The 14,880-nt window shown below is 49.3% G+C and overlaps 1 protein-coding gene across 1 annotated transcript; it reads left to right on the top strand.

The window, feature by feature from the left end:
- Window positions 1-12,673: 12,673 nt before the first annotated feature.
- LOC542887 (alpha-amylase/trypsin inhibitor) lies at window positions 12,674-13,611 on the top strand. Its single transcript, XM_044523290.1, has one exon. The coding sequence runs from the start codon at window positions 12,767-12,769 to the stop codon at window positions 13,442-13,444; it is 678 nt and encodes a 225-aa protein (XP_044379225.1). The 5' UTR covers window positions 12,674-12,766; the 3' UTR covers window positions 13,445-13,611.
- The last annotated feature ends 1,269 nt before the right edge of the window (window positions 13,612-14,880 follow it).

Genomic DNA, 14,880 nt, shown 5'->3' with positions numbered 1-14,880 from the left:
TAGACGCCTACTCCGGGTACCACCAGATCCGTCTGTACGGACCCGACGAGGTAAAAACAGCTTTCATCACTCCATTCGGGTGCTTCTGCTATATCACCATGCCATTCGGCCTCAAGAATGCCGGAGCCACATTTATGCGAATGATTCAGAAGTGTCTACTCACTCAAATCAGTCGGAATGTGGAAGCGTATATGGATGATATCGTCGTCAAGTCACGAAAAGGTTCCGACCTGCTCGCTGACCTCGCCGAAACATTTGCCAACCTCAGAAGGTATGATATCAAGCTCAATCCATCAAAGTGCACATTCGGAGTTCCTGGTGGCAAGTTACTCGGTTTTCTCGTTTCCGAGCGAGGGATCGACGCTAATCCAGAAAAGATCGGCACTATTCTCCGAATGAAACGCCCTGTGCGAGTGCACGATGTCCAGAAGCTTACTGGATGCTTGGCCGCATTAAGTCGATTCATCTCACGACTCGGTGAAAAGGCATTGCCTCTTTACCGACTGATGAAGAAGGCAGACAAGTTCGAGTGGACTCCAGAAGCTGATGCAGCGTTTGCCGAGCTAAAAGCTCTGCTCTCCACCCAGCCGGTGCTTGCTGCTCCAATCAGCAAAGAGCCTCTGTTGCTTTATATCGCAGCCACAGGACAAGTCGTCAGTACAGTGCTTACGGTCGAGCGGGAAGAAGAAGGAAAAGCTTTCAAAGTTCAGCGCCCAGTGTATTATTTGTCTGAAGTCTTGACTCCATCCAAGCAGAGATATCCTCATTATCAGAAGCTTGTGTATGGAATATACATGACCACAAAGAAGGTTGCTCATTATTTCTCTGATCATTCCATCACAGTCGTCAGCGACGCTCCACTATCAGAGATTTTGCACAACAGAGATGCAACTGGTCGAGTGGCGAAATGGGCGATTGAACTTCTTCCCCTTGATATCAAGTTTGAGGCAAAGAAAGCCATTAAGTCCCAGGCAATAGCAGATTTCCTCGCCGAGTGGATTGAACAGCAGCAGCCGACTGAAGTTCACTCGGAGCATTGGACCATGTTTTTTGATGGCTCTAAGATGTTGAATGGTTCCGGTGCTGGGGTTGTCCTGGTTTCCCCCAGAGGAGATAAGCTCAGATATGTGCTCCAGATTCACTTTGATTCCTCCAACAATGAGGCAGAGTATGAGGCCCTCTTATACGGATTGCGCATGGCCATTTCACTCGGCGTCCGTCGCCTGATGGTCTATGGCGATTCAGATTTAGTGGTCAACCAAGTGATGAAGGAGTGGGACGTGAGAAGCCCAGCCATGACTGGATACTGCAGTGCAGTGAGGAAGCTGGAAAAGAAGTTCGAGGGGTTGGAGCTCCATCATATACCCCGACTGAAAAATCAAGCAGCTGATGATCTAGCAAAGATAGGTTCCAAGAGAGGAGCCATTCCGAGTGGTGTGTTCTTGGAGCATATACACACTCCGTCAGTCAAAGAAGATCCTTTCACCGAAGAAGCTCCACAGCCCAAGAGTGCCACAGATCCGACTGAGGTTGAAGTCCCAGCAGTGGTCGACTTGGTCATGGAGGTCTTGGTGGTCATTCCCGACTGGACAGTTCCGTATATCGCGTATATCCTGAGAAAAGAGCTTCCGGAGGATGAGGAAGAGGCTCGACAGATCGTCCGTCGATCTAAAGCCTTTACCGTAATCAAAGGACAGTTATATAGAGAAAGCGCGACTGGAGTTGGTCAGAAGTGCATAACACCAGAAGAAGGTCGAATCATCCTTAATGATATCCACTCGGGGACCTGTGGTCATCATGCGTCCTCTCGGACCATCGTGGCCAAAGCATACCGAGCCGGATTTTACTGGCCAAAGGCGAATGAGATGGCAAAGGAAATAGTGGATAAGTGCGAGGGATGTCAGTTCTACTCGAATATGTCGCACAAGCCTGCATCAGCTCTGAAGACCATTCCACTCGTCTGGCCTTTCGCAGTATGGGGGTTGGACATGGTCGGTCCTTTGAGAACGGGTCGAAGTGGCTTCACGCATGTACTGGTGGAAGTCGACAAGTTCACCAAGTGGATTGAGGCTAAACCAATCAAGAACCTTGACGCCGGTACTGTTGTTAGCTTCATCAGGGAACTGATATTCAGATATGGAGTCCCGCACAGCATCATTACGGATAATGGGTCGAACTTTGACTCGGAGGAATTCAGGGATTTCTGCAACTCTCAAGGCACACGAGTCGACTACGCTTCGGTCGCCCATCCGCAGTCGAATGGACAAGCAGAGCGAGCCAATGGCCTGATTCTCAAGGGATTGAAACCCCGACTGATGTGTGATCTCAAGCATGCAGCTGGAGCGCGGGTCAACGAACTTCCCTCGGTGCTTTGGGGACTCCGGACCACACCTAATCGATCGACCGGAAGAACTCCATTCTTCTTGGTCTACGGAGCTAAAGCAGTCTTGCCGAGTGATCTTCTCCACAATGCTCCTCGAGTTGAGATCTACAACGAAGCAGAAGCTGAACAAGCGCGGCAGGACGCAGTCGACCTTTTAGAGGAAGAAAGGGAGATGGCTCTGATCCGATCAACCATCTACCAACAAGATTTGCGTCGTTTCCACGCCAGAAATGTGAGGGGTCGAGCCTTCCAGGAAGGAGATTTAGTTCTCCGAGTGGACCAGAAGAAACATCACAAGCTTGCTCCTTCTTGGGAAGGACCCTTCATCGTCACCAAAGTTCTCCACAACAGGGCGTACCGTCTTTACAACGTCGAACATAATATCGACGAGCCCCGAGCTTGGAACGCGGAACTACTCCGCCCATTTTACACTTAAGTTTATCACTCGGATGAGTTGCAATAAAATACTCCTGTAGTTCATGGATGTCAAAATAATAGTGTCATAGTTCCTCCATAATTTTTGTCACTTTTTATTTTGTCCAATAAAATTTTCCCCGCAGTGGGTGACTTAGCCGCGAATCCATTTCGCTTAAGTTTGTAAAAATCCTTACCGAGTGGTGAGCCAGACTCCCACTCGGAGGCTTAGTTGCGAATCCGTTTCGCCTAAGATTAAATAAAATCCTACCGAGTGGTAAGCCAGACTTCCACTCGGAGGCTTAGCTGCAGTCCAAGTACTCGCCTAAGTTATCAAAATCCTACCGAGTGAAGAGCAAACCTCTCACTCGGGGGCTTAGCTGCAGCCCAGTGCTCGCCTAAGTTATCAAAATCCTACCGAGTGGTAAGCCAGACTTCCACTCGGAGGCTTAGCTGCAGTCCAAGTACTCGCCTAAGATATAAAAATCCTACCGAGTGAAGAGCAAACCTCTCACTCGGAGGCTTAGCTGCAGCCCAGTGCTCGCCTAAGATATAAAAATTCTACCGAGTGAAGAGCAAACCTCTCACTCGGAGGCTTAGCTGCAGCCCAGTGCTCGCCTAAGATATAAAAATCCTATCGAGTGAAGAGCAAACCTCTCACTCGGGGGCTTAGCTGCAGCCCAGTGCTCGCCTAAGATTAAATAAAATCCTACCGAGTGGTAAGCCAGACTTCCACTCGGGGGCTTAGCTGCAGCCCAGTGCTCGCCTAAGTTATCAAAATCCTACCGAGTGGTAAGCCAGACTTCCACTCGGAGGCTTAGCGGCTGTCCAAGTACTCGCCTAAGATATAAAAATCCTACCGAGCGAAGAGCAAACCTCTCATTTGGAGGCTTAGCTGCAGCCCAATGCTCGCCTAAGATATAAAAATCCTACCGAGTGAAGAGCAAACCTCTCACTCGGGGGCTTAACTGCAGCCCAGTGCTCGCCTAAGATTAAATAAAATCCTACCGAGTGATAAGCCAGACTTCCACTCGGAGGCTTAGCTGCAGCCCAGTGCTCGCCTAAGATATAAAAATCCTACCGAGTGAAGAGCAAACCTCTCACTCGGGGGCTTAGCTGTAGCCCAGTGCTCGCCTAAGATTAAATAAAATCCTACCGAGTGATAAGTCAGACTTCCACTCGGAGTCTTAGCTGCAGTCCAAGTACTCGCCTAAGTTATCAAAATCCTACCGAGTGAAGAGCAAACCTCTCACTCGGGGGCTTAGATGCAGCCCAGTGCTCGCCTAAGATTAAATAAAATCCTACCGAGTGGTAAGCCAGACTTCCACTCGGAGGCTTAGCTGCAGTTCAAGTACTCGCCTAAGTTATCAAAATCCTACCGAGTGAAGAGCAAACCTATCACTCGGGGGCTTAGCTGCAGCCCAGTGCTCGCCTAAGATTAAATAAAATCCTACTGAGTGGTAAGCCAGACTTCCACTCGGAGGCTTAGCTGCAGTCCAAGTACTCGCCTAAGTTATCAAAATCCTACCGAGTGAAGAGCAAACCTCTCACTCGGGGGCTTAGCTGCAGCCCAGTGCTCGCCTAAGATATAAAAATCCTACCGAGTGAAGAGCAAACCTCTCACTCGGGGGCTTAGCTGCAGCCCAGTGCTCGCCTAAGATATAAAAATCCTACCGAGTGAAGAGCAAACCTCTCACTCAGGGGCTTAGCTGCAGCCCAGTGCTCGCCTAAGATATAAAAATCCTACCGAGTGAAGAGCAAACCTTCCACTCGGGGGCTTAGCTGCAGCCCAGTGCTCGCCTAAGATATAAAAATCCTACCGAGTGAAGAGAAAACCTCTCACTCGGGGGCTTAGCTGCAGCCCAGTGCTCGCCTAAGATATAAAAATCCTACCGAGTGAAGAGCAAACCTCTCACTCGGGGGCTTAGCTGCAGCCCAGTGCTCGCCTAAGTGGATTAAGGAATAAGTCGACTGCAGTGAGCGTCTTGCTTTGAACCTACAAAAGACATTTCAAGCCAAAAGCAATCATGTTCAAACATCAAATTCAAGTTCGGAACGATACCTAAAGGAACCGAAAGTGCTCAGGCGCTAAGCCTGTTAAGGTTTATCGGTTACAACTCCACTCGGCATACCGAGGCAAATTTAAAGTGTCGAGCTTAAAAGAAGTTTTTTACCCCTCCTGTGGAGGGCTGGAAGGTGCAACAAACTCATCAAGATCAATTCCATCTGCGATCCGAGTGGCAGCAGCAATGAAAGTTTCCATAAAGGAACGGAAGTCGTGTTTCTTGGTGTTGGCCACCCGGAGGGCCGCCAGCTTGTCTTCTCGCGCATCTTTGCAGTGGAGTCGGGCCAGACACAGAGCAACATCTGCACCGCACCGAGCCGAGGACTTTTTCCACTCCTGCACTCGACCAGGGACTGTGTTCAAGCGAGCCATCAGCGACTCGAGGTCGTGCTGGAGTGTCTCCCTGGGCCAGAGCATTGAGTCGATGCGAGATGTGGCGACCTTCAGCCTTGCGATATAGTCCACGACAGCGGCGACACGGGACTCTAGTCGGAAAACATTCATGGCAACTTCATCGTTCACCGGAGAATTGACGGGGTCAAGGTTTGGTTCCAGCCGGCTAGTCTCTTCTTCAAAGTCTTGACAAAATTCTGCAAGGGCGATCACCGAGTCAAGGCAACGGTCGAATGGAAAAATCACAGTTGAAAATGATTGTTGACCATAAAGGTTTACCTTCAAGCATAAGAAACAGCTTCTTGGCAAGACCACTCAGGAAGGCCTCCAGATCATTTTTCTTCCCAAGAGCAGCTTTCAGATTGGTATTTTCTTGTTCAAGCTTAGTGACTGAAGCTAACTTCTCGTCAGCAAGCTTGATCTTCTCAGCTAGTTCAAGGTCTTTTTTCTGTTGGGCATCCTTCACCTTACCTGCAAGTTACAGCAAGATCAGATTTTGAAACAAATAAAGGGAAAAAGCAGTCGGCGAGGTCTCACCAAACATACCTTTGGTCTCCTCCCTTGCCTTCGTCAGATTCTCCTGAACCAGCTTCAAATCCAGCTCGAGCTGAATGTGCTTGTTTTCCAGCTCAGTGTAGCGAGCCGCAAGGTCACAGGATCTCTGCAAGAAACAATTGACTAAATGTCAAATATAATTCACTTCCGAGTGGAAAAGGAAAAATCATGCGTTTCTAAGACTACAGCCAAATACAAGCATTCGACCGTAGTCTCGGGGATTACAACCAGTGGGTGCACTCAGCGTGCCCCCACTAATCCTATTGAAGACAGAGTCGACCAGTCGACCTCAAAAAAAAAACAAGATGTATTCTTTAAGACTGTAATCGACTGCAAGCAGTCGACCACAGTCTCGGGGACTACACCCAGTGGGTGCACTCAGCGTGCCCCCACCGGTTTGCGAAATCCATTCGCCATAGTCGAATGACGGAAAGACTGAACTTATAAAGCCTAAGGCCGACTGCCAGCAGTCGACCTTAGCCTTGGGGACTACACCCAGTGGGTGCACTCAGCGTGCCCCCACCGGTTTGCGAAATCCATTCGCCATAGTCGAATGACGGAAAGACTGAACTTATAAAGCCTAAGGCCGACTGCCAGCAGTCGACCTTAGCCTTTGGGACTACACCCAGTGGGTGCACTCAGCGTGCCCCCACCGGTTTGCGAAATCCATTCGCCATAGTCGAATGACAGAAAGACTGAACTTATAAAGCCTAAGGCCGACTGCCAGCAGTCGACCTTAGCCTTGGGGACTACACCCAGCGGGTGCACTCAGCGTGCCCCCGCTAACACGGAGTTTAAATCGACACACCCAGTGGGTGATTACTATAAATTCTGGAAAGAAAAGTTTTTGATAGCATATCCTAACAGAACAAGCGGTGGTCGACTGACCTGAACATTGCTTTGAAGGGCGGAACTGGCGTCGTAAGCTGCCTGGCTCGCATCCCGGATGGTCTTCAACTGCTCCATCATGATCCCTGCCTGGCGTATCGCCTCCTTCGCGGCGCGAGCTTGGTCCTCTGGGACGTGGTGCGTCGTGAAGAGGGAGGGCTGCAGAGCACTCGTCAGTGGATCTGCGAAGGACACAGTGTGTCGAGTGGTGTTCTCCTCCTCCGCGACCAGAGTCTCAGGCACCGTCACATCCTGGGGCACCCTGCTGGCAGACGCTTTCCTACTCCTTCTGTGCTTCAGCGGTTCCTCATCTTCATCATCATCAGGGAGAGTGATAACAACATTGGATGGAGCTACAGAAAAGGATCAGAGTTAGAGATCATGAGTCAGTCGACTAGAAACGGTGTTAAGAGTATAGTACCAGGTCTTGAGGTTGCTGCGTCCTCCATCTCATGGTCGTCAGCCCGGGCTGAGGTCTCAGAAGTAGCAGCACCGCAACTCCAAAGAATCAGTCGACTGACTTCAGCGCCAACCAGAGATAAAGTTCGCACAAAACAAGAAGACTTAAGCAGCATGATTACCCTGATATGGTGGGGATGGACACCTTCATCTTCGGCAGGAGCTTGGTCGGCTTTGACGGGGCCGCCCTGGGCTGCTTCGACGCCTTTTCAGTCGGCGCCGGAGAGGTGGTCCGAGGGCGCTTGGTCGACTGTGTAACAGTCGCAACCCCCTTGCCACGTTCAGTCGCAGGGTCATGGACAAATTTCGACCGCCTTTCCGAGCGCGATGGTGCGACCTCCTCCTCCTCCTCCTCTTCCTCGTCCTCATCGTCATCATCATCATCGTCATCATCATCATCATCATCCTCAGCGGCGTCCGAGTCCCACTCCTCCTCCTGGCTCTCGCCCCCGCTCGCTTCTCCCTCCTCGGTCGGAGCCTGTGCTCCATTGGGCATCGAGCACAGCTCAGTGAGGGCCTGATAGACATCAAGACAAAGATCAGTCGACCGATCGGCTGAGAAAACAGAAATAAATGTGACGAGAATACAATGGGAAGTGGAGCAGACGTACCTTGTTTGGATCACTGTGGCAGTCGAGTGGAGGAATCCTTCTGGCTCCGCGAGGGTTATCCTTGTTCCCAGTAACAGCGGCCATCCACCTTTCCAGAGTGGCATCGTCGACTGCTTCTGGATTGACCCGAGTCACATCCTTAGTCCCGCAGTACAACCACATGCAATGGCTCCGGAACTGAAGAGGCTGGATACGACGCCTAAGAAAAACCTCCAGGAGATCCATACCCGTCACTCCCTCCCGAACCAACTGAACTACACACTCCATCAACATCTTCACGTCAGCTTTCTCCTCCGGAATCACCTTTAGAGAGGAGGGCTTGTTCACTCGGCCCATGGTGAACTGAGGGAGTCCACTCGACTGCCCCGGCGTCGGCTGATCCTGGCAGTAGAACCAGGTCGACTGCCAGCCTCTGACTGACTCGGGAAATGTCATGGCTGGGAAGGTGCTCTTGTTCCTCACCTGGATCCCCAGACCCCCACACATTTGGACAACTCGGGTTTTTTCGTCGCCTGGGCTCGCCTTCTTCACGGTCTAAGAGCGACACGTGAATATGTGCTTGAACAAGCCCCAGTGCGGTCGACAACCCAGAAAACTCTCACACATGGACACAAACGCGGCAAGATAGGCGATAGAATTCGGGGTGAAGTGGTGGAGTTGCGCTCCAAAGAAGTTCAAGAAACCACGGAAGAAAACGCTCGGCGGCAAAGAAAATCCGCGGTCAACGTGGGTAGCCAGAAGCACGCACTCACCCTCTTCCGGCTGGGGCTGCCACTCTTTCCCCGGAAGCCTTGCAGCTCCATGAGGGATCAGGCCCTCGTTGGCCATGTCGAGGAGATTCGTCTCCGTGATGGTCGATTGGATCCAATCTCCCTGGACCCAGCCTTTCGGCAGGCGAGATCTAGACGAAGACCCGCCGCGACTGGTGGATCTCCCCTTCGCCTTCTCCGTCGCCGACGCCATCTTCGCGCGTTCCAGCGCCGCCGTCTTCTCCTTGACCATGGCTGCCGGCGAGACGCGCGAGGAGAAGTTGTGCGGAGGTGAGAGCGAGCGCGTTGGGCGGAGACGAAGGGAGCAGAGAGAGAATGCTGAGGCACTGTTCAAAAAACCCTCGCCGGGCGCGTTTATAAGATCCCTTCCGAGTGGATGACAGGTGGGCCCGGTCGATCTAATCATATCCTGAAACAGTTGCGCGGACGTGATACGTGGCGAAAAAAGCGGCGCGGAGATCGAGGCGTCTATGCCCTGTCCCATCCGAGCGCCGCGGTCCGCCCCGCTTCGCGCGCTTCCCCAAATTTCGTATCCCGCGGAATCCGCGAACGGCAGATCGGTCTGCCAGACGCGGGATTTCCTGCGATCCGTCGCTCGGAAATCGGCGAAGTCCAAAAGATCACTCGACGAAGGAAAGAATGGATCGAGTCGACTGAAGAAAAGTTGCTCACTATCAACAAAGAGATTTTTTGGTTCAAAACAACGCACGACCAGTAAGCGAAGGCTAATCGGAAACAACATCAACTCCTTCATCACTCAAGCCTCAATCCATTCGGGGGCTAATGATGGAGTCATGTACCTAGGGTAGGGTCACAGACCTGATCTAAGTACCCTGCCCAGGGACACCCTTAGAAGAGATCACCTTCCAGTCGACCTACGAGGGACTCACTCGACTGACCTGAAGGACTCGACCACGAAGACTCACTCGACCACCAGAAGGTCAAGAGGCACCCTGCACTGCAACGGTCTGTAATTAAGTAGACTTTATGATAGTAAAGACACTTTATGTGGGGCGTTACCAGAAACGCCCCGGACTTAATGTACCTTAAACCCTTCATTACGTGGGTTGGTTGGGGTCCTGGCGCACTCTATATAAGCCACCCCCCTCCACAGGCAGAAGGGTTCGGCACCCTGTAATCCATATACACATAATCCACTCGACTGCCTCCGGGCTCCGAGACGTAGGGCTTTTACTTCCTCCGAGAAGGGCCTGAACTCGTACATCTCTTGTGCTGAACTCGTACATCTCTTGTGCTTACAACCTCTCCATAGCTAGGACCTTGCCTCTCCGTACTTACCCCCCACTCTACTGTCAGACTTAGATCCACGACACCTAGAGCAAAATGACATTGCTTATACAAGTCGAGATGTTCAATGAAGAGTGGTATGTTTGATGAGATCCCATTTCATTCTTACTCCAAAGTAATAGTTTCCCACATATAAATAACAAAGCAATAAACAGAATATTAGTTAATGACAAGATATTCTTGCCTTTTGGGACCATGTGTTCTTACCTGATAGTGTTGGTATACAGTTTATGATTATTGGAACAGTCGGCTCTCCTAAAGGTGATGTTGCACTACTTCCCCCCATTTCAGATCGAGATGCACCAACAGAATGGTGGGGGCGAGTTTAGTACTAGTCAACAAACTCCGATCTATCCATCATACCCAAAGTAGACATTGTGTTCTATGCCAAATTCCAAACAACTGATTGTTTGGTCACCTTGAATATAGCAAAATGAGAAATCAGCTCCAATTCCAAGACTGCAAAGTTAAGGTTGCAAACTAAAAAGATACACACAAAGAGCTTATTTTTTGCATACAAAAAGGTACAATTTTTGCAGTTTTTTTACAATCAGAGTGTTATTACAACCAAATGAGGAAAGAGCAAAGAGCTAACAAAATTGTTTCACTCAAGCAAAACGATGCCCGACGACGACGGCGCACCACAGAAGGTAGCACCTCCTTGTCCCTCTGCTCACTCACCTCCTAATCTTCTCGCGGGGCTACTGCTAATCTTTGAATGGTTGCTGTTTGTTCGCTAGTTACACGGCTCACTGTTTTGCTAAGGGCCCATTAGGTAGAGGTAGCTAGATGTGCACGTGTTGGTGCTCATGGACTCGCTGCTTAGCATGTTGTGGGTTGATTTGGCAGAAAGAATTATTGTCCTTGTTTGATTTCCTTGCTGTCAAGTTCATCCTTGAGTACTAATACTAGTACATCAGATTAACAGACGAAAATAAAGCCCAATCATCAAATTCCTCAAGCAATGGGTCGGCAACATATTGTTTTACAACAACAACAACAATAATACATCGAATGATCTGACCTATTTACATGTTGAGGAACAAAGAGGATATATACTTGCTTCTGTTCTGTTGTTGGGGCAGGCACGCAACAAGTGATAGCAGAATATTTGAATGGCTGCTACACAAGCCAGGTGCTCTGCTGCTAGTTAAACTACAGAGGTCAGGGCTAGCTCCGAGTCGACGAGTGTGGCGTTGGGGAGTGAGGCTGCGGTACAATCGTTGTACTATCCTCGGCTACAGGCAATAGAAGAAAGAATATGCAGCAGCATTTTTTGGTTCAAGCAAACTGAAAATATTTTCTTTCTTTTTGTTCATGTATGATGAAAACTTAACACACACTCTCTCTCTCTCAGCAAAATATAGAAAGCTGTCTGGGAATAAGAAAAAATAACCATAGATCCAACTGGAAGATACTTACCATTGGGTGATCATTTATTCCCAAAAATGGTACTCCATTGTATTAGTTCTTACGCTCTTTTCATCTACATTCGATCACATGTGTGAGGGGTCTCCAGACGTCCTGAAAATAATGATGTGTGATTCTCTCATCGCAACAACTAGAATGGGTCAGTAATAATGTTTTCTACAATTTCATATAATGGATCATGCTTAATAAGGTGGGGACCAACGCTCAAGATACTTATATGATGGAACAAGAAAAAAGGCAATGTGGCTGATTGTACTGTTTTCCTAATTTCATCTCAATTGAAATAACCATTTTGGCGCATGGGAAACCTGTATTCCTGAGACTCGAGGTATGTTCCCTGCCGTCAGTAGATGTCCGAGCTAGGCATGGGGGTAGGGGGGCTACCTGTGGAGAATGGCCAGATGGGGCAAGAAAAATAGTAGATCGAGGAGCCACCTATGGACATTGACTGGATGGGGTAAGACAAATGGTAGATCGAGGTTGTCCTCTAGACGCCGGAGAACGATACCTGGAGATTTGCTCGCCCAGCGTCGCAGTGCAGCACAGAAGAGGTCCGCCCGGGCAGCCCGACCGCCAACGACGAGACGACCTAGATTCGTCGGGGCGGAGATGGAACGGTGCCTACAGTGGCCAAGATCGCCGATCTAGGTACATGATCTACACCGCCGTTGTCATTGGCAAGCTAGAGGGAGATGGGCTCGCCATTAGGATTGGGGATTTTTTTCGAGCCTCGGCCGCCGCTGCTCGCATCAGAAGGAAGGAGAAGGAGATGACAGGTCAAAAGAAGAGAGCAGATCGAAGCAAAAAAGGCTAGAAATGAGGGACTATTCTGCAAAGAAGAGCCCATAGATCCACCACTAGAATATGAGCCATCCATGTTCGATCGGACGGTCCAGGACAGTTTTTTCTACTTTTCTACCACAAGGCTGTTTTCTATTGTAGTTGCTCCCGTATCTTCTCAATCTGGCTCCACTCAGTATGATCCGTTTTTTCATTCAACCTCTAAAAATCAATGCAGATAACCAAACACGCCCCAGGTAATTATGGAGCATAACAGATGACATCACCTGGGACTGATGCCGATCCAACGGCCAAAAACACTTGGCACACAGATCTTCATTTTGATCGTCCTTTCATTAGGCCTCTACTAGTAAGAAGTGATATAGCCGTTCAAACATTTGACTCACATCTGGTGCATTGTACACTGCTGCAAGCATACATGAGGTGGCACAATTTGGATTCTACTAGAATCATACATGCCATATTGCATGCTGCCAAACGCGACCGTGGAAAACGTCGAGCCAGCCAGCAGCTTTGGACTGAGCACGACGCGCATGCAACCTAACTTTATATACTAGCAACAGGCAGCATTGCGGCTATAAATACCTCCGCGCGGGCGAGAGCAGCAAGCCACAATTCACCACCGCGGCACGCACACAAGCTACCGTCACAAGTCGTACTCCCGGGAACAACAAGAGCGGCATCATCCATGGCGTCCACTCGCGTCCTCCACCTCATCGCCCTCGTCCTCGCCGTCGCCACCGCCGCAGATGCGGCCACCATCACCGTCGTCAACCGTTGCTCCTACACGGTGTGGCCGGGCGCGCTCCCAGGCGGCGGCGTGCGTCTCGACCCGGGCCAGTCTTGGGCGCTGAACATGCCCGCCGGCACCGCGGGCGCCAGGGTGTGGCCGCGCACCGGGTGCACCTTCGACGGCAGCGGCCGGGGCCGGTGCATCACGGGCGACTGCGGCGGCACGCTGGCCTGCAGGGTGTCCGGCCAGCAGCCCACCACGCTGGCCGAGTACACCCTGGGCCAGGGCGGGAACAAGGACTTCTTCGACCTGTCCGTCATCGACGGGTTCAACGTGCCCATGAACTTCGAGCCCGTCGGCGGTTCGTGCCGCGCTGCGCGCTGCGCCACGGACATCACCAAGGAGTGCCTCAAGGAGCTGCAGGTGCCCGGAGGGTGCGCGAGCGCGTGCGGCAAATTCGGCGGCGACACCTATTGCTGCCGGGGCCAGTTCGAGCACAACTGCCCGCCGACCAACTACTCGAAGTTCTTCAAGGGGAAGTGCCCCGACGCCTACAGCTACGCCAAGGACGACCAGACCAGCACCTTCACATGCCCAGCCGGAACCAACTACCAGATCGTCCTCTGCCCTTAGATTAGGACGCGTTGAAGGATCAAAAGTATAATAACTGGGATCAATAAGGAACAAGGACTACTCTTAGTAGTCTACTTGGATGTATGTGCCATGTCACATATATGCATATGAATGACTGTGCCTTGTATGTTGACCAATAATAAATAAATGGTTGAATGTTATAAGTATGTCTCGTGGTGTTTTTTGTGGGTGCTGAAAACCAATTCAAATTTTTTTCCAGTGCACCACTACCCTCCATCTTCATCTCCGAGCTGTGAGTTAACCGGTGACGTTCTATTGAGGCAGCTATGGTTTGATGAACCTCTTGCCGTCACCTCTTCCTAATACCAACTTACTACTATAACAATCATCTTCTCAACCTTTGTTGAGCGGATTTTAAATTTTCCATTATGAGATGCGGCGAACATTGGTGACCATGCAGAATCGTAACGAGATTAGGAGGGTGGGATCGAGGATCGTCTTGTGAGAAACCAGGGATATGAATGTCTCATGGTGGCACTCAAGGGATTAGTGGATTTAAACCTTCATTTGTTCGGTTTTTGAGTTGGTTGGATTTGACAAGTTTGTAAAAAATAAGTGTTTGAAAATTCAACATGCATACTCCCTCCATTTTTATACACAAGGCCACAAACTCATATTGTAGGTAACAAGGTAAAAATTAATGCATACTTTGCAAGTCAACTTTTTTTTCATTTATTGGGATCGTTAATACACAACATGCATGCAATGAAACTGAGTGGAGGAAGTAGCTAGTGTCATTATGATAGCATGCATACAAGTATTGGACATGTTACTACGAGAAAATATCATTAATTCTTTCCTCGATTACTGTTGATGGCCTTGTATAGATGCAAAACGTATATCCCATAGCTAACGAGAAAACATTTTGACTAGTCTCATGCAAAAAAAAACATATTTTCCAACCTATCAAGTAGTATTAAGTACAAGAGAGAATTATTAACATCCAAAGGATCAAACTCATATTACTAGATCTCGTGAAATATATTTATAATGAATAGTTATCTTTGTGTGAACAAATATTTTATATTACAAAAGTAATGCGTAAAAAACATCTTGAAGAATATAACAATACCGGGAAATTGAAGTTCTGCATTTTGAACAAGAGGAAACATAGTTCATAGTTCGACTTCTAGCAGCAGCAACAACAACAACAACAACAACAACAAGGTCAAAAAAAAAACAATAGTCGGGTTGTTAGATAAGACTAGTTCATAGTTTGACTGGGAATAATAAAAATGAACAACAACAACAACAACAAGGTCAAAAAAAAACAATAGTCGGGTTGTTAGATAAGACTAGTTCATAGTTCGACTGGGAATAATAAAAATAATTGTAATAGTAGCAGCAACAACAACAACAACAACAACATTGCTAATTCAATTCGGTGCATGGGCACATCTGCACCCCAAGAACCC

The sequence above is a fragment of the Triticum aestivum genome, chromosome 5A (genome assembly GCF_018294505.1).
Source record: "Triticum aestivum cultivar Chinese Spring chromosome 5A, IWGSC CS RefSeq v2.1, whole genome shotgun sequence".
NCBI classification, from domain to species: Eukaryota; Viridiplantae; Streptophyta; class Magnoliopsida; order Poales; family Poaceae; genus Triticum; species Triticum aestivum.
Note: the sequence above shows the minus strand (reverse complement) of the source record. Positions and strands in the feature narration are given on the sequence as shown.